General features: G+C 19.2%; 7 protein-coding genes across 7 annotated transcripts; 3 read left to right on the plus strand and 4 right to left on the minus strand.

Moving 5' to 3' along the window:
- Positions 1 to 72: 72 nt before the first annotated feature.
- On the plus strand, positions 73 to 1473 carry PGAL8A_00230500 (RNA 3'-terminal phosphate cyclase-like protein, putative; the record flags this gene model as incomplete). The annotated part of the gene is made up of 1 exon (XM_028671028.1): positions 73 to 1473. The coding sequence occupies one exon, from the start codon at positions 73 to 75 to the stop codon at positions 1471 to 1473; it is 1401 nt and encodes a 466-aa protein (XP_028527722.1).
- A 1459-nt stretch (positions 1474 to 2932) lies between these two features.
- On the minus strand, positions 2933 to 4410 carry EXP2 (exported protein 2, putative; the record flags this gene model as incomplete). The annotated part of the gene is made up of 3 exons (XM_028671029.1): positions 2933 to 3640; positions 3908 to 4082; positions 4277 to 4410. 3 exons carry the CDS (start codon positions 4408 to 4410, stop codon positions 2933 to 2935), a joined length of 1017 nt encoding a protein of 338 aa, XP_028527723.1.
- Positions 4411 to 7910: 3500 nt separating this feature from the next.
- On the plus strand, positions 7911 to 10699 carry SulP (inorganic anion exchanger, inorganic anion antiporter, putative; the record flags this gene model as incomplete). The annotated part of the gene is made up of 6 exons (XM_028671030.1): positions 7911 to 8666; positions 8994 to 9228; positions 9358 to 9815; positions 9908 to 10030; positions 10170 to 10496; positions 10604 to 10699. 6 exons carry the CDS (start codon positions 7911 to 7913, stop codon positions 10697 to 10699), a joined length of 1995 nt encoding a protein of 664 aa, XP_028527724.1.
- A 201-nt stretch (positions 10700 to 10900) lies between these two features.
- Positions 10901 to 12839, minus strand: PGAL8A_00230800 (conserved Plasmodium protein, unknown function; the record flags this gene model as incomplete). Its single annotated transcript, XM_028671031.1, has 5 exons — positions 10901 to 10967; positions 11100 to 11141; positions 11243 to 11422; positions 11494 to 11554; positions 11663 to 12839. 5 exons carry the CDS (start codon positions 12837 to 12839, stop codon positions 10901 to 10903), a joined length of 1527 nt encoding a protein of 508 aa, XP_028527725.1.
- Positions 12840 to 14220: 1381 nt separating this feature from the next.
- Positions 14221 to 16453, minus strand: PGAL8A_00230900 (diacylglycerol kinase, putative; the record flags this gene model as incomplete). Its single annotated transcript, XM_028671033.1, has 2 exons — positions 14221 to 15651; positions 16388 to 16453. The coding sequence occupies 2 exons, from the start codon at positions 16451 to 16453 to the stop codon at positions 14221 to 14223; spliced, it is 1497 nt and encodes a 498-aa protein (XP_028527726.1).
- Positions 16454 to 17395: 942 nt separating this feature from the next.
- On the minus strand, positions 17396 to 19699 carry PGAL8A_00231000 (conserved Plasmodium protein, unknown function; the record flags this gene model as incomplete). Its single annotated transcript, XM_028671034.1, has 6 exons — positions 17396 to 17797; positions 17904 to 18188; positions 18499 to 18696; positions 19038 to 19292; positions 19407 to 19454; positions 19544 to 19699. 6 exons carry the CDS (start codon positions 19697 to 19699, stop codon positions 17396 to 17398), a joined length of 1344 nt encoding a protein of 447 aa, XP_028527727.1.
- Positions 19700 to 21496: 1797 nt separating this feature from the next.
- PGAL8A_00231100 (conserved Plasmodium protein, unknown function) lies at positions 21497 to 25096 on the plus strand (the record flags this gene model as incomplete). Its single annotated transcript, XM_028671035.1, has 1 exon — positions 21497 to 25096. The coding sequence occupies one exon, from the start codon at positions 21497 to 21499 to the stop codon at positions 25094 to 25096; it is 3600 nt and encodes a 1199-aa protein (XP_028527728.1).
- Positions 25097 to 25201: the final 105 nt, after the last annotated feature.

The raw sequence follows: 25201 nt of genomic DNA on the forward strand, positions 1-25201 counted from the left end.
TTTTTTCAAATGTTTTGACTACTTATAGTAGTTCAAAATATATATATATATGTCTGATTTTTTGTATATAAAATGGAATTTAATGGAAGTAATTATTTCCGATTTAGATTAGCCTTAAGTTTAATAAGTGGAAAAGCTATAACAATTAAAAATATAAGAAAGAACAAAAATGGAATAAAAAATGATAAAGAATTAAATGAAGTAAACAAGAAACTAGAAATTGAAGGATTACGTGAATACGAAGCAAAAATTTTAAAACTCATTGACAAATTATGTGATAATACAATAATTAAAATTAATGAAAATGGTGATGAATTATATTTTAAGCCAGGATTCTTAATAGGTAATGTAAATGATGAAGTAAGAATTAATGATTTAAATATAACATTCCATTGTGGCAAAGAAAGAAGTATAACATATTTTCTCGAATTTTTATTAATGATAGTTCCATTTTTTAAAAATCCAGTTAAATTATTATTAAAAGGAATAACTGATGATTCTATTGATAGCACTGTTTATACATTAAAAATTGTGAGTGAACATTTTTTTAAAACATTTTTAAAAGTTGATGAAAATTTTCTGAACATTACAATTCTAAAAAGAGGAATAAAATCTGACTTTTCAGGTGAAGTATCATTTTTTATGAACAACTTAAAATCAGTAAATCCTTTTGACATAAGCGATCCAGGATTAATTAAAAAAATAAGGGGATCTATTTTTTGTAATAAAATTTCATTAATTTTTAGAAATAAATTCATGAACTGCGCAAAAAAAAATTTATTTCAGTTTACCCCTTATGTTAACATTGAAATTGAAAAAGCCAAATTTCAAAAAAGTGATGAAGAAAATCATTTTATTTCATTATCCCTATTTGCGCACACACAAAATAATTGTATTTATGCAACTGATTTATGTATTGATGAGTTTTTACTACAACATGTTAAAGATACATTAAATATTAATAATAAAAGGAGTAATACTGATTCCATAAGTCATGGAATAATCAATGGAAACAGTATTCAAAATTATGAAAATAAATTAGAATGTAAAAAAATTGAAGAAAATTTTCTTATAAATAACAACGATCCATCATCTAAAGAAGAAAATAGTTGTATTGATTATAATAATTTTTCAAATGGCATAACACATAATTTTCATCAAGTTGACATATATGAAAGATTAGGTTTTTTTATTTCCTTAAAGATGATAAATGAAATAAAAGGGTTGTCATCAATTGATACAAATTATCAGTGGTTACCTATACTATATATGGCACTAGCAAATGATACTTCGGTTTCAAAAATTACATTAAATATTCTAAAACCATACTCTATTGTGTTAATTAGATTGTTAAGTGACTTTTTTAGTGTTGCTTTTGATATTAAAAAAGTAGAAAAGTCTCAAATAGATTATTCTTATATAATAAAATGTGTAGGTGTAGGCTATCGTAACTTTTCAAAAAAAACTTTTTAAATAAGCATATACGTAAGTGCATATAACTTTCTCCTAATATATGGTTATTTTTTTTTTTTTAAATAAAATTATACCTTAATTTAGTGTTTTAATATATTTTTGTTTATTTTTATACATATATACTATTATTTTGTATATTAATATAAAGATTTTTGCCATTTTTAATTTTGTTGAATAAATTTTTAAATATTTTATTTTTTTTTGTTTAATTTAACATTAGAAGCAATGATACTTTAAAATATATTTATATATGTGTGCTTTATCGAATATTATTACTTTAATTTGGTTTATTTATTAACTTTAATATTCTACTTTAATTCTTTAATAATATGAAAAATAATACTATTTAATAAATTTCTTTTAAGTAGATAAAAATAAAAAAAAAAAAATTTTCAAAAATATTGTAACATTTAAATCTTAAAACTCATTTATTTAAAATTTTTTTTTTATTATACTTAATTTATATATTAGTAAAAATTAACATTAAGTGTTCTAGAAAAAAGGGTTAACACAAGATATTCCTTTACACTAGGATATATTAAACATATTAGCAACTTATTGTAAAAATCAACAATAATATAATTAGAATTTAAATTTTAAATAAAAATGTATATTAAAATATTTGCATTAATAATTCCCTATTTTTGCTAAATGTATATATAATTAGTTTATATATATTAAAATTAAAAAATTTAAATAAAAAAAATACTCCGATGTTATACTTTTTATCTCATAAAAAAGTATGTAAAAATTATAAAAATGTAAGCAAAAGAAATATTCTTTAATGATAATATGAACAAAAATACAAAAAATTGTAACAATTATTTAAAAGGTTAAAATATTTGAAAAAGAGCAATGATAAAATAAAAAAATATATAGATATTACAATTATAATGTAACTCCTTAAAACTATTCATTTTCAATTTTCTCTTTTATAGGATAAAATCCCTATTTTAATAAAATAAAATTAGTTTTTCATTTAAACAAATTTTAAAAAGATTTGTATTCTAGTTGTACCTTAAATATGAAGTTTTCCATTAACTTTTTAAAAAATAAAAACTATTAAAGATATATTTAACATAAAACTCAAAATTAAAAATTATTAATAAATATAAGACAATTAAAAAATTATAATGAAATAAATTAAATAATTTCAATGTGAAAAATTAAAAAACCTTAGAGCTGATATAAAAATTAAAAAATGATAATAAAGAAACATAAATATGAAAATAATTAAACTTTTAAATAATTTTCTATTAAAATAAAATATGCAATGTTAAATGTTTCTACTTAAAATAATTATAAACCCTAAGAATTTTAAACAATTACCTATTTTTGTAAAAAATATAATTTCTATTTCAGCTAACTAAAAATATTCACATATTTATACTGATTTTAATTTAATTATTTCATTTTTATTTTTAAAATAAAAATAATCTTAATTTTTAATAATATATTCTTAACTGGTTTCACCATCATTGTCTTCATCATCTATACCTTCAAGTATACCATCAATTTCATTTTCATCTAATTCATCAACATTATATTCATCAATTAATCCTTCTTCGACATTATCCCCATCAATTAAATCATCGTCAAAACCATCTTCGCTTATTAGATCACTGCTAGAACTATCTTCATTAGTTGTTTCATCATTAATATCATCTTCATTAAATGTTTCATCATTATCATCTTCATTGGTTGTTTCATCAGGCTCAACAGTTTGATCTAAATCATCTTCCTTTTCAGTAGCTTCATCTTTCTTATCTTCTTGGTCAGGGCCTATATCAATTTCATATTTTCCTGATTCTATATTCTTCTTAGATTCTAATGATTTTAATTTATCTACCATATATGCAGACAAATATTTAAGAGTATGTTCTTTAGGTAATGCTGGAACTAATTTTGGTGTGATATTTTTATAAAAAATTCCTGATCTTCCTATTTTCAAATAAGCATCTGAAACCCAAAATCTATATATACCGGACTTTATTATTTGATCCATTTTTGCTACAATTAAACTTGGATCTTGTCTTAATTTTGTTGAAAAATTACTTTTACATTCATTTAATATACCATGTAAAAATAACAATGGTTTAGTTTCAACTGTATTTAAAGTATTGTTAAATACAGCAATAGTACATTGATCCCATATTTCTCTTAATTCCTATAATAAATAAAATATTTACAATTATAAAAATATTACAAGATAAAAATTATTAATTTTACATTATTATATATGGGTTATGAATAAATAATCTCTCGTTTTTTTTGAATAAAAATGTGAAATAAAATATATGGAAAAATATATATAAACATATGATTGAAATTTAATATATATAAAATAAGTACATTATAAAGGAAATATAAAAGAAAAATTAATTATCAATTATTTTATAAAAAAAAAAAAAATATATGTTTTTTTATAACTTACTTTTTCTGTTCTTTTTTCAATACTATTATCTCCTACAATTTCTCTAACTAACAATATCCACCATATACGAGACCATCTCAAAACTTTTCTATAACGTAATACTTTCTTAATTTTATTTATAAGTCTTGTTACAGGATCTTTTACTGCGTGATCATACAAATCTTTTATTGTTAATCTAAAGAGAAAAAAAAAGTTTTACAAAATTATAATAAATTTCATATAAGCACATTACACAGAATAAAAATAACATAATTAATCAAGTAAATGAATAATAAATCTAAAGGAAGTTTATATTTTAATAAAAAAAGATATAAGAATAATTAAAATATAAGTATTTATGTTTGTTTTTTTTTCATATTTCTTTATTACGATATAGGTTCCTTAACAATAGTTTGTATCGCGCTTGTTGCAGCTATATCACCATATCCTTCACACTGTGCAATATTGTTATTTTTATATAACAAAAATACAAATGAAAAGATAAATATTTTACTTATTTTCATATTGGAAAAAAGAAAGCACAATAAAATAAAATATTATGTATTGTTAATTATAAATAATATTAATTTATTAATTTTAAAATGGAAATAAAAAAAAAGAAAAGTTATATTTCAAACTTGTGCTGCGTAAAATATCTAATACCACGAAAATATTAGAAATAATAATGTAAGACTTTTTAAAATATATTTTTAAATGTTTAAAATACTGTTCAAAAAAAAAAAAAAAATTAATAATATGATACAAAATTATAAGACTAAATAGAAAAAAAAAATCATATTTTTACAATACAAATAAAAAAAAATATATTTTTTTAAAGAGAATATATATTCCATATAGAGCTGAACTTTAATATTTATCTGTGAATTTTATTCATCGAAGCCAATTTATGAATAAATTTCTTTGTAAATTATATTCCGAATCGGTGATAAATGCAAAATCAATATCATAAATTTATATTTTAATATATTGCTATTTCTTAATTATGTAAAAATAATTAAATAAAACCACATTAATGAATATAATACATTTATTATAATTAGTATTAATAATACTTCTATATATATAGTACAAATTTAATAAAAAAAAAAATATATATATGGATTAAAAATAAGTATAAAGCTTTAATAAAAATTATAAATTTTATTTTTCGCTTTTCTGAAATAGATTTTCAAAAATAATAATTTTGAAATCACATAACTGTTTTAAAATAAAATTATAATATTAGAAAAACATTAAATTATATAATTTAGAAAAAAAGAAAAATAATAAATAACAAATAATTGAAGATGTAAAGGAACATGCATATATCTAAAAATGTTTAGGTTAGTACATTTAATGCATGCAGTAAATCCATATATGTTACTCTTGTAGAATCATAAAAAGTATATAAATTTTTTCTTTGAAAAAAAATTGGATGCAAAAATTTTTATTGAATTAAAAATCAAAATAAAACTAAATGATTATATTAATTTTTTATGAATTTGTTTAATTTTATCTTAACTTTTTTTTTAATATTATTTATTATTGCCATTTTTTTTTTTTTTTTCTTAAAGGATATTTTTCAAGTTTTATCATTTTTTTTTTTTTAATGTAAGTTTTATTGAAACTGTTGAAAAATATATATATTTTTACTTTTTTCTCAGCAATTTTTGAAATATTTTATAAGTATATGATTACATCTAAGTTCACATATATATGAAAAGAAGTATTTTACTGATTTCTTTTTTCAGAAAAAATTATATAAGTTATATATATTTATGACATATATATTATAATCAAATTATAGAGTAAAAAATATTAGCCCCAAAGGTAACAATAATAAATATATTTAAATTTTAGCAGTATAACAAAAATGTTACTAAATCATAGCTACATATATATTGAACATTTCTAGTTCTATTATTTAAAAAGAATAAAAATATTTTTTTTTTAAAGAAATGCTCACAATAAACCAAAAAATTATTTATATTCCTGTAGTAACCTAATTATTCGTTTAAAATTTTAATTTCATTTTATCTAGAAAATATTAATCCTAATATGAAATTTCAGAAATAATTTGTTTTATAATCATATGAATTTTAAATGTTTCTTACTTTAGAATTGTAAATATATGATATAATTTTAAATAAAATAAAAAAAGAGGTTTTAAAACAATAAAATTTTTTAAAAAATTAAAATTTTAAAAGTTGTAATTGTTTTTCTATGTAACGAAACTGTATATTTTTAGTGAATTATTTTGATATGTAAAATGAATGCTTTTATTATTTTATAAAAAATAATAAACAATTAATTTTTTTCTTTTTTTTGACTTTTTAAAACAGTAAAATAAATCCACTCTTTGTTTTTTTTTTTTACTTTACATTTTTAAATATATTTAATTATATTTTTAAAAAATTATCTTTAAAATATAAATATAACTTTATAGCTAGTTTTTTCCTTCAATAAATAATTGTAATTTTTTTTCTTGATATTTTTTAAAAAAAAAATATCCTTTCATTATACTATCTTTGTTTTGCAAATACACAGTATTATATATTTATACTGATTTCAACTATGATAGTTAAACAAAATTTTTAATTTCCATAGTAATATTTAAAATTTGAAAAATAAAATAAAGCTTTTTATAAAATTTCCCTCCTTTTTTGTATTTTTTAGAAAGAGACAGTTACAAAATAAATAGCACTTTTTATTTTTCACTTTTCTTTATTAAATTATATAAATAGTATTTACAATGTTTTAAAGGAAAAATAAACTTTTGTATTTTATATCTTTGTATTAATTTACCTGTAACAAATAAAGAATAATAATATATATAAATATTTATGCATATGTATTTATTTTTTTTTTATGTGTGTGATAAAATTTAGATCTAAATTTTTAAAACTTTTCAGATCTGAAATTTCAAGAAAATATTAAATGCCTATATTAAAAAAGCATGCAAAAAGAAGAAAATTTAGAAAAAAAAAAAAAAAAAAAAATTAAATTAAAGAATAAAAAATGTAAAAAAGAAAAAAAAGATTAGTAGATAATTATATTATTAAAATAAAAAGTTAAAAATTAATATTCCTTTTAAACTAGTAAAAACATAAATTAAGATGTCTTTTTTTTTTTTTTCAAATTTTCGTACATTCTTTTTCAAAGATTTTATGAAGAAATTTTAAAAATAAAAAAAATGTAAATTTTTATGGTATATAAGATTTATTTTTAATTTTTTATATTTAACTATTTATAATGAAGTTTTTTTTAATAAAACATATGTAATCATTTTTTTTTTTTTTTTTTAATTCAACTGTATATATATCCTCAGTTTTTTTTTTTAAATTAAAACAGTTAACTCATTTTCATTTTTTTAATTTTTGGGAATTTTATATTTTTAAAAGCATTTTTACTGTATTCTCAAAATATTGTACTATTAAATGAAAAAATATATAAACTCTTTTAATTTTTTTAAGCCATTTTATCAGAAAATAATTAATCGCTCAGTTAAAAAACGCATAATGATTTATATTTCGTAAAGTGACTTTCTCAATTTATAATGAACACATATAATTTTTTTTTTTAATTTAAAATATTTTAATTTAATAGTTTATATTTTATCCTAAAAGAAATAATATAAAATATTTATAATAGGAGAAAAAAAAAAAAAAAAAAAAAACAGATTTTTTAAAATTAAACTAAAATATATATATATATATATGTATATTTATTTTATGAAAATTAGATTAAGGTGAAAGAACATTCATACAAGAAGAAAAAAGTATGATAAAGAACAAAAAAAATAAAAAAAATAAAATAAAATAAGTTATGAAGAAGTATAAAATACGAAAAAATATAAAGCTTTATGCTTATAAATGAAAACATAAATTTACACACACACACACATATATATGTTTAAATTTTATAAATCTTTAAATTTATACATGTAAGCATAATTTGATGAATATTTAAAAAATAATTTCTTCAAAAAAAAAAAAAAATAGATAAAAAAAATAAAAGAAAAAAAATGTTTGACATAAAGAAGAGTAATGATTTAACAATTAATGATTATATGGATGAAACAGATGAATTTAATAAAATGGATGAAACAAATGAGAGAACACAACTGTATCATGATGATCTATACGACAATGATATAAAAGTGTGTTTACCTGCTAGAATAGGATTTTTAAAATCATTTATATCAATAATAGATGGTATAAAATGGGGTTGGGGATTTACAAATACACCAAAAGAAGTATCCAAATATTATATAAATGAAATATTATGTGGCTGTATATTATGTTTAACAATGTTACCTGAAATGATATCTTTTTCTATGATAGCTAAAATTCCACCATATATTGGATTGCAAGGAGCTTCATTCTTATGTTTAATAACATCTATTTTTGGTGGTTCTCCTGCTGTTATTCATGGTGTAACAGGAGCTTTTGCTTCAGTATGTTCAAAATATTTAATAGAAAATGATCATATTGATTATTTGCCTGAAGGAATAGAAAAATTATATGTTTGTATATTAATATGCTCCGTTATGTTATTCTTCTTTTCTTTATTTCATATGTCAGCTTTAATTCAATTAATTCCAACACCTGTTTTTATTGGGTATTGTAATGGCCTTTCTATTATTTTTTTAATGGCTCAATTACATACTTTAAAAAATCCATATACCCATGAATATATCAAGGGATATTTTTTACTTTTCTTTATTATTATATGTACTCTTGTTGTTATCATTGTAGAACTTTGGAAAAAAATACCAAAGGTAAGATAATATATATATATATATATATACGTTTATAAAATATAATAACTCTATAAATATATAGAAATAAAAATATATATAATAATAAGCATACATATTTATGTGTAAGTTATGTATATATATATATATAGGTGGTAAATATATTATTGAATTGAAAATGTTATCCTTTTTTTTAACATAATACATAATAAATTTTTTGAAATAAATAATATGAGTAATACTAATATTATAAATACAGAATGTGTTTAAAAAAAAAAAATTTTTTTTATTTTTACATATATATCAAAATCAATATAAAATTTATTATTTGTTTTTTTATTCCTATAGGTAGGTCATAAAATTCCTTCCACATTAATAGCTATAACAGTTACTATTTTTGTTGAATTTGTTATTCTTAGAAAAATTTTACATAACAATTTTGAGTCATTTAAAAATGTTAAATCGTTTACAGTAGGTGATATGTTTTCTTTTACCTTAGATAAAGCAAAGCCAACTTTTTTATTTACAAATAAGGAATTAGATTTTTCCAAAGTTGTTTTTGATATGGACCTTATTAAGCAAGGTAAAATTTTTTATAACCAAATTTATTGATGTTTTTTAAGTATTCTTTTTCTATACATATATTTATTTTTATAAATTATTTTATATAAGTATGAGTTTTATAAAAATTTAATATATGTATATTTTATAGTTGCAAATATGTTTACGGTATTACTAATTGAAGTTTTAATGGTTAGCGAAGTAATAAAAGATATGGGTGGTGCTGAATGTGATACTAACGAAACAATTTTTTCTCTTTTTATTGGAAATTTTTTAGCAACATTAGGAAGTGCAGTTGGTGGTAGTAGTTTGTTGGGACTATCAGTTTTGAATTATAGAAATGGAGCAAGAGGTAAAGAAAGTGGTGTAGTTGCATCTATTTTAATATATGCCATATTGCTTTTTGGTTATTCTTTATTAAATTATATTCCATTATCTTTTTTATGTGGAATTATGATAACCGTTTTTATTCATTGTTTCAAATGGTTTTCTATTCCCATTGTTTTTTTTACCTTTTGTCCTGGATATATAAGAAAGTGCCACCCTTGTATGAGCCGAAAAATATCAAGATGGGATGCATTCATTATTGTTCTTGTTACTGTTTTATGTGTAATTAAACAAGAAAAAATAATAAAGTTATAATTTTTATTTACATAATAATTTAAAAAAAAAAAAAAAAATTATTTTTATTTTTTACTCAGGTTGTTGTTAGTGTTCCAACGGGAGTTTTAGCAGGAATTATTTTATCCGCTTTAGTATATGTATGGCAAAGCAAATCAACCTTCAAATTTGAAATATTTTATGATAAAGATACCGACACAAAAGTAAAAAAAAAAAAAAAAAAAAAAAAATTAAAATAATAGAGATCCAATATAATATAAAAATAAAAAATGAAAATTAATATAAAACAATGAATATATGCATACACATATAAGTATTTCTTTTTTTTTATTTGTTTATTAGTATTATGAAATTGAAGGGCATTTATTTTATGCATCTAAAAAAATGTTTACAAGATTATTTAGTTATGAAAATGATAGTCCAACAGTTAATATTGTCCTAAAAGGAAAAAGCACCTTATTTGATTATACAGCAATTGAAGCACTAACATCTGTTAAACACAGATATAACATTAATAATAAAAATGTAACTATACATGGATTAAGTCATGAATGTATTAAAAAAATAGCTAAGATGAATCATTTATGTAAAAAAATTGATGTTGAATTGGTTAAAGTTGAAACACCCGTTGTACCATTACTATACAAGCCATTAAGAACTATTTTCCAAGTAATTTTTTTTTTCTTCTTTTTTATTCCTTTTATAATTTATATTAAATATATGTTATATATTTATAATATTAAAATCAAATTATTTATTTTCCTTTTATTTGTTAGAAACAAAAAACAATTAGACGAAGAATGTCATTAAAAATGAAAAAAAGAAAAAAAGAAAACTTAGAAACAAATAAATCCCTTGATAATGAACCATAAAATTTTAATTTTTTCCCTTTTTTTTTTTTTTTTTTTTTTTTTTTTGTCAGAAATATTCATAAAAAATATTTCTTTAATTCTTATCATTAATTTTATTTATATATGTATATTTGATAAAATTTACAACATCAGATATACAAATGTGTTATTATTCTTTACTTTTTAAATTTTTTATACTTTTTAATTTGTCATTCAGTAAATTCATTGTGAAGAGCTTTTAATACTTTTAAATGCCTTTTTTATATATTCAAATTTTTCATTATAACTTCTGTAAATATAAAAAAAAAAAAAATAAGATACATATAAATATTAAATTATATATATAAATATATATATTCATAATTATATTTTATAGGTAAATTTTTTAATTTTTCAATGGATTTTCCTTATTTATTATAACCTTAGTTTTTTCCATTCATATTCATATAATGTTATTGCATCCCTAAAAAAATAATATATAAAAGAGAAAAAATTTTTAACATAAAATTTATTTAAATTATTTAAAGAAGATATATATATATATATATTTATATTTATGTTAACCATCCTAGAAATTTCAAATGCTTAATTTTATAATTTAAATAATTTTTATGAAATATATTTGGACTATCTTTCATTTTTTTATTAATGCAAATATTATGTACAAATTCTACATAAGTATTTTTAAAATCTGACAAAAAAACTATTGGATATATATTCACATATTTATATTCTATTCTAAACCTAATAAAATGAATAACATAAAATTTTTATATGGTTTTACAAATAAAATATATTTTTTCTTTTTTTTTTACCCATTTTCTCTTATAAAAAATTTAACTTGTTTACTAAAAATGGTTTCTTTTGTATTTTTACCTACAATAAAATTATATATATATATATATATATATTTAATTTCGTTTTTTAATTTATAGAATTTATTTTAAAATTTTAGATATTTTTCATTTTTTTTAATAATTTAACTTTCTAAGTTTAATTGTTTAATGAAATCAAAAAAATGAGAATTTGGGGAATAAAAACAATTGTAAAGATAATTATCTGAACGTATAACAAGATCTATAAATTTTAGTCTATACAAATTGATTGATGTAATAGCACTATTTGATAAAATGTCTTTAGATCGTTCTTTCGTTTTAAAATACATTTCATGAATATTGTTTATATTATCATTACAGATATTAACATCAAATTCATTTTTTGATATGCCAGTATTAAAATCTAAATTATTATCAAGGATAACATTACTATTATATAAATATTTGTTATATAAAGGATAATCTTCTTCTTTTTTTACTTGCATAATTTCTTCTTTTAATATATTTATTAATTGGTTCGTATTTTTATAATTATGATAATTACATAAAAATAAATTATATAAAACTTTTATTAATATATGCATGTTACCCTTTATGTTTTTATCATAATTTTGTCTAAATGATTCTAATAAATCTTGTATATCATATATTTCATAATTAAGGCGTGAACATGACTTTATAATAGTTATTAAAAATTTATAAATATCATTTTTTTCTTCTTGATTTCTTTTAATAACTTCATTTATGCATCTAGAAAATACTTTATAATTAACCCATTTTTTATTTTTAAAAGATGATATTATTTTTATTGTTTCTACTAATTCCTCTAATGTATAAAATTCTATTTCATTGTTTAATTCCGAATATAAATAATTATATATTACTTTATCGAAGTCTATGTTTAGATAAAAAAGAAATTTTAGCATTAATAATAATTCTTTTATTTCATCTTTTTGTGTATATCTTTGGTTATCATCTATACATTTTTCTTTATTTTCTTTTTTAATTGTTATATATCTTAATAATACATTTTTTGTAAGATCTTTATGAATTAATACCCTTCTTGATAATAATATGCTATACGTAAATATTGTCTTAAAATCCTTTTCTTCCAAAGAATCTAAATTATTATTAAATAAAAATCCAATACATTCTTTTATCTCCTTTTTATAATTTACATAAGATGTTATTGAAATGTCCTTTTCTTGTTTATATTTTTCAATACTATTTACAAAATTTTTTGATAAAGTTTCAAATTTTTGTAATTCATTCTTTAAACTACTAAAAGAGCGTCTTAAAATATTTCTGAATAAAATTATCATCATTTTATTTTTTCCCGTAGGATTCTAATTCAATTAAATAAGTTGTTTTAATTTCTTTCTAATAAATATAGTACATATATATGTAATTAAAAATATAATTAAATTTCTGTTTTTTTTTTTTTTTTTTTTTTTCCTTTTTTGTTAAAATTGAAAATTTTAAAAAGTAGAACTACATATAAAAAGAAATATATATATATATATACATATATATTAAATAATGTTTTCTATATATATGTATTCTATTTCTATAATTATTTAAAATATTTTCTACATAAAATTTTTTTCACTTTCTTTTTTTATATAATGTATATTTTAGATTTAAAACAAAAGGACTTATAAAAAGTTGTCTTCAAAGTTTATACTCCAAAAAAAAAAAAAAAAAAATAAAATATATAAAATGTGATTAATAAAAATAAAAAATAGCAAATCTTAAAATATTATTAATAATAATTAAATCTTTGTTATCCATTAAAAATAAAAAGGAACCTAATATAATATATGATTTTTCATTAAACAAATTTTCATAATTTTATCAACTTTTTTTCAACACAAAAAAAAAAAAAAAAAAAAAAAGAAAAGAAAAAGATAGAAAGAGAAATAAAAAAAATATATATATATACATATTAAAAAATTTTCAATTACATAAAGGAAAATATAAAAAAAAAAAAAAACTAAAATTAACTGTTAATGTAATCATATAATACATATCTCTTTAAAATGATATTCCTTTACATATATAAAATTAACTATACAAAAAAAATTCCGTAAGAAATATATTGCATGCAAAAATACACAAGAAATATTTTTTTTTTAAGCAAAATTTTTTATTCTTACATAAAAAAATTTTATAAAAGCCATATTAAATAAAAAGGAAAGAAATTACATTCTGTAATAAAATAAATATATGTTTTTGTCCATCTATATAATTATATAAATCTATTTATTTTGGTGTAAATCATACATAATAATTTACTATTATTGATGAAATATATATATATATATATATATATATATATTTCCAACAAATAAAAAAGATTTATAGAAAGTGTGTGTTTTCTGTTATAAATGAATGTACATTCCATAAAAATCATTAATTCAAATAATTAAATATAACATAAAAATAAAGTAGGTTTATATTTTTTAACTATATACAAATATTAAAAAAAAAAAAAAAAAAAAAAAAAAAAAGACGAAAAAAATATAAAAAATAAAACAAAATTTCAAATTAAGCCATAATACATCATCATTAAAATAATCTTATAAATATGAACTAAGAGCGTTAAATTTTCCTATTATTCATTTTTAGTAAATCTTTTACGTAACTCCTATTAAACAGTAATTTTCCAAAATTAATTGAAATTATAATATCTAATTTTGAAAATTTTTATAAAATATTTTTGAGCACATTTATTTTTTTGTAGTGACAAATGGATATATAATTTGGTAATGACATAAGATAATATTCTCCATCCACTTGAAAATAAACATTATATTTTTGTTCTTTAAAAAAAATTTTCCATGGACCTATTCCTTGATGTACTCTATAAGCTCTACCTTTTAAGGTGAATTCTAAACCTAAATCAATGCCTGACTGATATATAACAAATTCTAAAATACCATCACCGACTTCTTGTTGTGATTTTTTTAATTCATCATATACTTTTTTTTCATCACTAGTTAAATTTTTTGGTAAATTTAAACCAATTTTATGAGTATAATTCCATATGTCATTACCTGAAGAATATGACGGAATATTAATGCATATAATACTCATTGATTTTTTTAATAAAGGATATACTTCACTGTTATTAGTAGTAAATATTACATTATCATAGTTTTCTCCTGCAACCATTTTATCTATAATTAAATTAACTGGGATATTCTTTTTAAAAGAAATTTTTTTAAAACCTTCAACAGCATATACAATTTTGTTGCAAAGAGCATTTTTTTTTCTATGTCTTTCAAATCCTCTACCTATTCTTGAATCAATACCAATACTAAAATAATTGCTCATACAAAGTTTCAATTCGGTTATATTTTCATTATTCTCTTTTAAAGTTTCTTTTTTTTTAGTTTTGGAGTTAATTTTATTAAAATATCCATCTTTTTTTAAAACAACTTCTATATTCCAGTAATCATGTTTTTCTATTTTTGATTTAAATGTTTGATCTACAATTTTTTTTAGTATATTAAACAAAAAAGAATGATTAAATATTCCATCTATTTTTTTCCATCCAAAAGCCCTTGCAAAATCATTACCAGTACCAAATGGAATCACACCAACAGCAAATTTATTATTATTAATGTTATAACTTTCCGATTCTTTTAATACCCAATTTAATGTTCCATCTCCTCCTGCTACTAAAACATATATAGATATATCTTTATTTTCATTAGACCTTTTTGATAGCAATTCATTTTCTTTTCTATCACTTTTACTTTCACAATTTAATTCATTACATTTAGTCTCATTTACTAGTTCTTTATTTTTTTCACATTCATGTTCATTATGTTTATCCAAATCAATATTTTTATCATTACTATCTCTATTGGAATTTGTAGGAATTTTTTCTTTTGATAAGTATTTCCTTTTTATTAAGCTATCCTTATTTTCTAATGATAAATTATTTTTATCAGTAAAACTTTTAGATTTTGAAAAACTTGAAAAAGCTTTGCTTTCAAATTTCCTAGGGTTATTTGTTATTGATCTTAAATTTAGAAACCCTGGTTTTTTTCCTTTTTCTCCTTCCAAAATATTGTAAATGAAAAAGTGGCATTTATGTGGTTTATGAAATATTATCTCATTTACTCCAAACTTGAAAAAAAAAAAAAAAAATTTAATGTTAATATATGCATATATATATATACATTTTTTATATATTTAATTGAAATTATATATCTACTAAATCATTTAAAATAACAATGTTTATTTTATTTAAAAGAAAATATTTTTTTTTGCAAAGATTATTTTTTAAAAAATTTTAATATTTCATACATTAATATATACACTTATTTTAAAGTTTAAATAATGTTTTTATTCAAATAATATTGAATATTATTCTTAATTTACCAATTAACAGTATTCTTTTATTCAATAATTTAAATGTTTAAATTTTTGTACAATTATAAAAATTCTAATTAATATATATACACATTTTTTTTTTCTTTTTTTTTTGCATAAGTATATATATCTTGTATTAATAATTATTTTATTTCAAAATTATTTTTGCATACACATAAAATTAATAAAAGTTAATTTATATTTTTATATCATATATTCATAAAAAAAAAAAGTCAAATTAAATAATTATAATATGTAATATTTAAGAATTTCTTCTTAAATTTCCAAATTTTCGTATCTTAGAAGAAATTGTATTAAATAACATACGAATGTTCTTTTATTAAATTTTTCTTTTTTTTTTTTTTTTTTTGTATGTAAAGAAACATTTCGTTCGGAACTAAACATACATATAATATTAAATTTAAGCTCTACATAAAATAATATAACATGTGAATGTATATATAAATATATAGAAATTTTTTAATCTTACTTCAGTAAATATAGATGCTTTATTTCCACCAGAAGTTGGATTTACAAATAAAAAAATATATTTCATGTTTTAGGATTTCCTACATTACCTAAAGAAATTTTAATATTTTTTTTTTTTTAAATTATATCAAAAAAACTTAATCATAAAAAAAAAAAAACATTTTGAACACTTTTATTGTTTTATCCATAAATGGACGTTTTTTGTTTGGTAATTTGACTAAAAAACTTCAAAAATTTTTATAATATTTTTTTTTTTCATAATAAAATTAAGTGAATTAAATTTTAAAAAAAAAAATTTCATAAATGTAAAAATTTCATTAATTTTTAAGCATGATGAGCTGTAAAAAAATAAAAAGTTTATTTTAGAAAAGAAAAAAAATTATGGGGGAAAAAAAAAAAATTATACAAGAAATTTTAATTTTTATAATTTTATTGAGTATTTTATTTTAGTAATTTTTCTACTATATTTAAATTTATATAAAAATAAAAAATAAACAATTGTAGACATAAATAAAATTAATTTTCTTTTTTATAAATAATAAAAAATCATAATTTTTAAATTGAAAAAACTATTATAAAATACTTATATATACTATGGAACAAAAAGTATTAAAAATTAATGAAAAAAAATAATATGAAAAAAAAAAAAAAAAAAAAAAAAAAAAAAAAAAAAATACAACTTAGAAACTTAAAAATAAAAATTTATATAATGAAAAAAAAAAAAAAAAAAGTTAATATTCTATCCCCAAAAAGAAAAGAAAAAGTATAATTTAAACAGTATAATTTAATTTTAATTATGAAAAATTTCCTTTTTTCCACCAATTTATGCAAATTTATAAAAGGGTTTTCATTTTTTAAATACTTTTTTTTTTTTTCTTTCTTTTTTTTTTAATTTTAACAAAAACTAGTTGACATATTAAATATCATATATAACACACATTGAAGAAGTGCGCTTGATGTGTGACATTATAATTTTAAATAACTTTTTTTTTTTTTTTAAGTAAATTTATTAATTATGATATATATAAGTAGGAGAAGATTCAGATTGTGCTCTATTTTGTTTATTTATAGATTGAGAAAAAGAAATATCACTATTTGATCCAAAGACAACATTAACATTATTTTTTTGATAATTATAATCATCATCCATATCTCCATTTTCATCTGGTATATTTAAAAATGTATAATTTGTTGGTTCTGTAACAGATCTCTTCATGTAATTTTTCATTTCATTGTATCCATCATCCATCTCACCGTTACATAAAAATAATAAAGATATTGACATTAAAAAAATTAACACAAATAAAAATAAAAAAACAGCTGTATCACAAAAAAACCAAAAAACACAGGGAAATAATGACAAAACAATAGAAGAAGTAATTATACTTACACTAAATCTCCAAAATATATTCTAAAAATTTTAAAGAATTTTTTTTTTTATAAATTTCAAAAAGTAATATTAAAATTTAATATATATTAGTAATTTATAATTTTTTTTTTCTTTTTTTATTGATTACCCTTGAGTTATCTGAAAGGAAAGAAAATATTTGTGTAGATATAAAAAAACATGTAATTATTCTAAATAACCACAAAGATGTTATATTTCCATAATTTTTATGAATAAAATCTTTAATTTGATTGATCATTGTTTTATTATCTTCAGATAGTAATATCATTTTATGGTTTGTCACACTTATCCCATCTATTTCAAATATAGTATTCATTAACCTTGACTTTTGGACACCTACAATTGTTGCATGCGCAGCTGTACTACCATAAAATGATATTCTAATATCACCTACCTATAAAATAAGAAATACATTAATCTATTTTGCCCAAAAAAGAAGAAAAATAAGTGATTCATTTAACTAAAATATTCTATACTTTTTTAATCTTATTTATTAATTATATTAATGTTTTCTTTTTATTGTTTTTGCCATAACTTTTAAAGAAATATATTTATTTTTATTCTTATATATGCATTAATTTTCTTTTTTCTTTATTTTTTCAAGTTAATTTCTTTTTTTATTTTAAAAATTTTTTTTTTTTTTATTTAATAATATTTTATTTATCTCATAAAAAAATGATTACAATATTTCATAAGAAATGTACTTGAGGATTTAATGGATCCCCTGTATATAAGTAATTGTCATAAACATTAGTATTCAAATGATCAATTGTAAAAGGAGGCTTAACTTCGGACTCAATAAACCAACCATCATCGACTAAATCTAATTTTTTTTTTTTTTGAAAATTTATAAGAGAATTTTTAGGAAGTCTGTAATTTCCAGCTTTTGCATAATTTGCATACTACAAATATATTAATAAAATAAACATTTATTTAAATAATATATAGTTTATAAAGTAATAATAATATAGATTTAGCAAATATACAGAAAAATTTAAAAAAATTTTTGAACTATTAAATTTTAAAACAGAGAATTTTAAGCACTTAAGTTGCACTTTATTTGCAAATATATAGAATGAGTATATATGATACACCTTTATTTTTTATAATATATATATGCTTTTTCTTTTTTTTTATATTAAAAAATAATATAGATGTATTTAAACGAATAAATTAATGATGCTTATAAATAATAATAAAAATGATAACTTTTCTTTTATTTTGTTTTAAAATTTGTTATAACCTTTCTCCCTACATTTCCAATAGCTGGCATAAACGTAGGATTTTTTCTTCTTTTAAAGAAAAAAAGAAAATTATAAGGTGTTCGTACTATATGATCCTCAAATTTTCCCCTTGTATACAAACCTAAATTTCCATAATCTCTTACCAATTGATACATTTCAACTTTCATTTCAAAAAACACTCCTCGAAAAGAATAAATATTACTACTGAATTCTGATGGTGCATAAAAGGTTTCCAGGTCTTGTAAAGGACAATTCTATTTAAAATAATTTAATTTAGAATAATAACTTAATATTTTTTTTACTATCTTGATTTTAATATTATTATTTTCAAATTAATATCATATAATTTCAATTTTTTTTTTTCTTACTATATGTATAATTTTTCCGTTATTTTCCTCTAGAGGAATACATGAAACCTAAGATTAAAATGAATTTTTCATATGAAATACAAATGTTAACTTGAAAATTTTTTTAAAATTATTTTATGAAATTAATATGTTCATACTGGAATTGCATTTTTTATTATTGGCCTCAACTCTTTAGAATAAGTTACATATTTGTATTCATTTATAATAGTAAATATCAAAAAAATTACAGTAAGAGTCACCGCAGATATAGATAAGATCTTTTTAGGAAAACAAATTTCTTCATTGCTAAACATTTTTTTTTAATTTAATGAAAAAAATAAATATAACTATTTTCTTTCAAAACTATTTATATTTTAAGACAATCATTTGCTTATAATAACAACAATTTTCTTCTAGAAATTTATATATAAACAAAAATAAAATTTAAACAGAAGAAAATTTAAGTAAAAAAAGTTTAAGAATAAAAAATTAAAGGACAAAAAGTTTAAACAAAACGCTTAAACGTAAATAAACAATTATTTTATAAAAAAAAAAAAAAAAAAAAATTTCTTAAGAAAAATCTCGTTTGCTTCATTTAACTAAGAAAACAAAATAATATCTAAAAAAAAAAATTTTCACTTCATATGGAATGAAGTAATTCTTATTTTTCTTTTAAAAAAAAAAAAAAATACAAGGATATTATATACATAACTGTTTTTAGTTTACTTAGAATTTTGCTAAAAATTATACATTTTATGTTAATACAAAAAATCTTTTATTAGATTGTTAACATTTTTTATTCGTTGGCTTTTAAGAAAAAAATTAAAACAAAAACTATACTTTTATTTTTTCCCCTAAATTTCCTTTTTGTTTATGTCATAAAAATTATTGTTTATGCACCTATAGTAAAGTTTTTAATACCAACTTTAAAAATTAAAGTCCATAAGAAAATACTTTATTTAAAAAATGATATGAATATTTTCTAAAAAAAGATATTTTATTTATAGTGTATTTATTATAATTATTTTCATATTAATTTTTATATAATAATATTTCCTAAAATTTTTATAATAAAAAAAGAATAACAGTTTGAAAATTAATGTTTCCTTTATTTTTATTTCTTTGAAGTGTGTGTATAACAATTTTTTTTATTATATCATATAATATATTTTATAAATACCAAATTAATACATATGTGCATATATATCTACATTTAAGCTAAAAATGAGACTAAGTGTGCAACGTTTCTATAGTTTTATACTTTTTGTGTACCTTAATATATTAATGTACATACAATTTTTTATTCAAGAAAAACACTTCTATATTATTAATAATTAATTATATTCTCTTTTATCTATATTTTATTTGAAGAGTGTTGTTATATATCTAAAATTTATAAAATACAGTAATAATTTTCTATTTCCATAATAATAGTAATTTTATATTACATGGATAAGATATTATGAAAATATGTAAGGTATTTTAAAATTTTTATTTTAGGTAGCTATAAAAAAAAAAAATTTTCAAAATTCTTCTGAACAAATAAATTTTCTTACTGAAACGTTTAGTTTGTATTCAGAAAAAAAAATAAAAAGTATAATTCAAAATTTAGTCACCAAAAAAACAATTGAATAGTAGCGAAATTTTAAAAATATTAATATAGAGAATTATTATACAAAAAAAATAAAAAGTATGTATTTCGATATATATATACATATATATATATATATATATATAATTAGCTATTTTTAATAAATATAATATTTTTTTAATTGTTTCAAGTGTGAATATGTGAAAATTTATTTTTTGTTTTTTCATTTGTATTTGTATTTGTATTTTTGTCTTATTAATGTAATAGATTTTAATATATCTTTCTAAAAAAAGATAATTTAAAAATTTTATGCAATTATATAAAAAAAGTAGCCTTTGTACTATTAAATTTATGAATAACTTAAAATAAGTACTTTTTAATTTAAAAGAAAAATATTTAATTCAAATAAATTATTTTTAAATAAAATTATATCCTATATTTGAAAATTTTGTACAATTCTAAATGTTTTAATATCCTAAAATATATAATCATATTTTTCTTTTTGTATCTTTTTTATATTATGAGAACGCAAAGTGAAATAATAAAACCGTTAACTCCTCTTAGAAGAATTCCTAAGAATAGAGGAACTGTTGTAAAAAACTTAAGTGACATTAATCCACTGTCAGAAAAAGAAATAAAAAATGTCATAGAAGTATACTCAGAAGCTAATAAAGCTTATTTTAAAAATCATATTAAAAATGAAAAAAACAAAAACAAGAAAAAAAAAAAAAAAATAATCTCAAAAAAAACTGAAAGTGAAGAATTTAATCCATTGAGTCTTAACCCACTAGAATACAGAAATAAAAAATTTGAAGAAAATGGAACTCTTTTACATTTACCAGGATCGAATATTAACCCAAAATATATTCCACATAATCCCAATACAGAATATGGAGTATCATCACTGTCATATGCAACACTCCATAAATCTAACCCATTATTGTGGGGATTTGACTATAAAAGACACTATGAACTCCCAACTATATGCTCAATTGTCAAGTCTAAACATCCTATTTATTCAAAGCCTAATGATAGAAAAAAAAAACAAAAATATTCTAATCTATCTAAAAGCAAAGCTAAAAAAAAAAAAAATAAAGCATCAGAAAAATATGATGAAAACCTAGTAATTAAGAAGGTTCCCACTTTTGGTAACTATAAGGAATATGAAATTTCAGATCATTTGGAAGGAACAGATAAAAAAAATAAAAAATTAAATGAATTTATTAAAAATACTGAAAGTACTATTAATGGCAATTTAGATGAATTCAAAGGACATTTGAACAATTCTATTCATTGTTCTGAATCGAATGAAAATTTAAATAATACTATAAATAATGATAAATTAGCAAATAGAACAAAACATATTATAGAAAAGAATAATGATAATTATAATATTTCTCTGAAAAAACAAGACAATGAAATAGGAAACAAAAATGAAATTATTAAAAATGATGAGAAAAAAGAAGACATAATAAATCAAATCAATGAATTAAATATTGTTTATCCTAAAAATGAAAATAGTATAAATATTTATTCTAATATTTCACCAAATAGAACTTTATCTAACTCAACATTAATGGAATTCAAATTTCTAAATATCGAATTAGATAATTCAAGAAACCAGCATGTGAGTTACGATAATAACATGCTAAATTGTTCAAATGATTTACTCAATAATAAATCGCCTTTTAATTACTTAAATGACACACTTTCACAAAAAGAAAATAACCAAGATGCTTATTATTGGAATCATGAAAAATGTAAAAACAGTATATCAAATTATTCAACTACAGAAAAATCTAAGTTAAAACCGAGAGAAAAAGTAAATGCAAATTTATCAAAACAAAAAGAAAATTATAGTGAGTATTCAGAGGAAGAGTCAGAAGAAAATTCAAAGAAACGTTTATCAACTAAATATAAAAAGCATTCCAGAGCTAAAGAAAACACACAAAAAAATGATATTTATGAATCATACAGAAAAAATAATGATAAAAAGTCTAAACAAAAAACTCATAGATTTAAAAAAAATAATTTTTTAAAAAATGATATAGACAATGGATTTAACTTATCAAATGAAATGTACTGTAACAAAAATAAGAAAAAATATAATAAAAATTATTCCAGGAAGAGTTCTGATTCAACAAAAGATCAATTATTAAGTGATTATAAAGGAAATCATACATTACGTAATAATAAAAGTCATAAAATTAACTCTCAAAATAATATGAGTTTGGGTTTTTATAATACTGTATATCCTAAGTTTAAAGAACCACAATATGTTAATGTTAAAACACCTAATAATATGATAGCGAACAAACCAATGATTCAACAATCTTCAGAAATACAACAAAATCAAATATATAATACAGAAAATTCAGATAATAAACAATCATATATACAAAATGAAGTAACACATATACAAGGAACCCTTCCTATAAACATAATAAAAACTGGGGAAGAAACGCATATACCTAGTATACAAGTATATTCACCTGTTGTTCAAACAAATGTACACGAAGAACAATCTATTACACATAATATGCATACACAAATACCACAACAACAAGAAATTAATAAATTACAAAATCAATTACCTCTAATACAATCCGAGTTAACTCATATTCAAGAACATATGCCACAACAAGAAATTCATAAATTACAAAATCAATTACCTTCAATACAATCCGAATTGACGTATATTCAAGAAAACATACCACAATGCGAATCAATGACATATCAACCAAATTCTCTCCTAAGTAACATTCGAACAAACGTAACTCAAACACATGTTATGCCTCAAGTAAAAACACAAGTACCTTATATACAATCACAAATATCACAAATACAAAACCAAGTACTTCAAATGCCAACCGAAATATCTCATATGCAAAATCAAATGCCTCAAAAACAATGCTCAATGCATCAAATACAAACACAAGTTCCCCAAATGCAAAATACAATTCATCAAGTTCAAACTCAAGTTCCTCAATCACAAAACCAAATACTTCAATTTCAAAATGAAATCCCCCAATCTGAAATCATAAATCCTCAAATGCAAACTCAAAATCTTCATATACAGAATCGTTTACCTCAATTGCAATCACAAGTACCATTAATGCAAAAATCGATATTTTTAGAGCAAATGCAGTTATCTCAAGTACATACAAATGAAAAAATAAAATCGCCTTACAATATGTGCAACTTAATAGAATTACCAAAACAATGTGTAGAACATACAAATTATAATAATAATTATGGTTTATGTAATGTTCAAAAACAAGGTGAATGTAATTTAGATAACTGTTTTATTAAATCATTAAATCCCAATAATACTCCATATAATAGAGTAATGAGAAGTGTAAATGACTTAGAAAACAAACAATATATACAAAATGACTCTGTTAATTCATTAACTAAATTCAACAAAAATCTATATGGTGCGAACATGAACAATGCAAAAGAAAAATGCGTAGAGCAAGTTAAAACTGTTGACTCAACAATCAATTTTTTTAAATCGGAAAACGAAATTCCTTGGCTTAAATCTTACATAGATATGCAACATACACCTATAAAAGATAAAGTTTCAAATATGAGCTATATAAATGTAGATTTCAACAATGGTAAACAAAATGTGAATTATAATGTACATAATCCTGCAGAAATTTTAGCAAATCACTCAAATTGTCAATTATTTAATGACAATATTTATAATCCTAACAATTCCCTACTAGAGATAAACAAAAATAATAACAATCATATAGATATATCCAAGATAATTAAGATATCAAATGAAAACTTAATGAATTTACAAAATAAACAATTATTGAATATTTTACACGAAGAAAGTAATGGAAAATCAATTGCCAGTCAAAATGTGGTATATCAAGGAATTAATAACTTTAATATAAAAGAGACAAATAATATAAATGGAAACTCTAAAAATTCCTTAGATAACACAAACAAACATATTTCTTGCATGAACTATGCAAATTCAAGGAACTTTTCACAGGAATTTGTAAACAAAACAAATAACATAATTATACCATCTATACCTAATGAAATAATCAACAAAAATCAATTCGTACAAAATAACATAAAAAAAACTGAATATTTAAACTAGTTTACCCCTCCCCAATAGAAAAAATAATTGTTCAAAATACACCAGGGGAGGGGGTTCAAGAAAACTTACTTTTTACTAAACTAAACGACAATTTAGTTTTTGATT

This window comes from Plasmodium gallinaceum (genome assembly GCF_900005855.1).
Source record: "Plasmodium gallinaceum strain 8A genome assembly, contig: PGAL8A_v1_76, whole genome shotgun sequence".
Classification (NCBI taxonomy): domain Eukaryota; phylum Apicomplexa; class Aconoidasida; order Haemosporida; family Plasmodiidae; genus Plasmodium; species Plasmodium gallinaceum.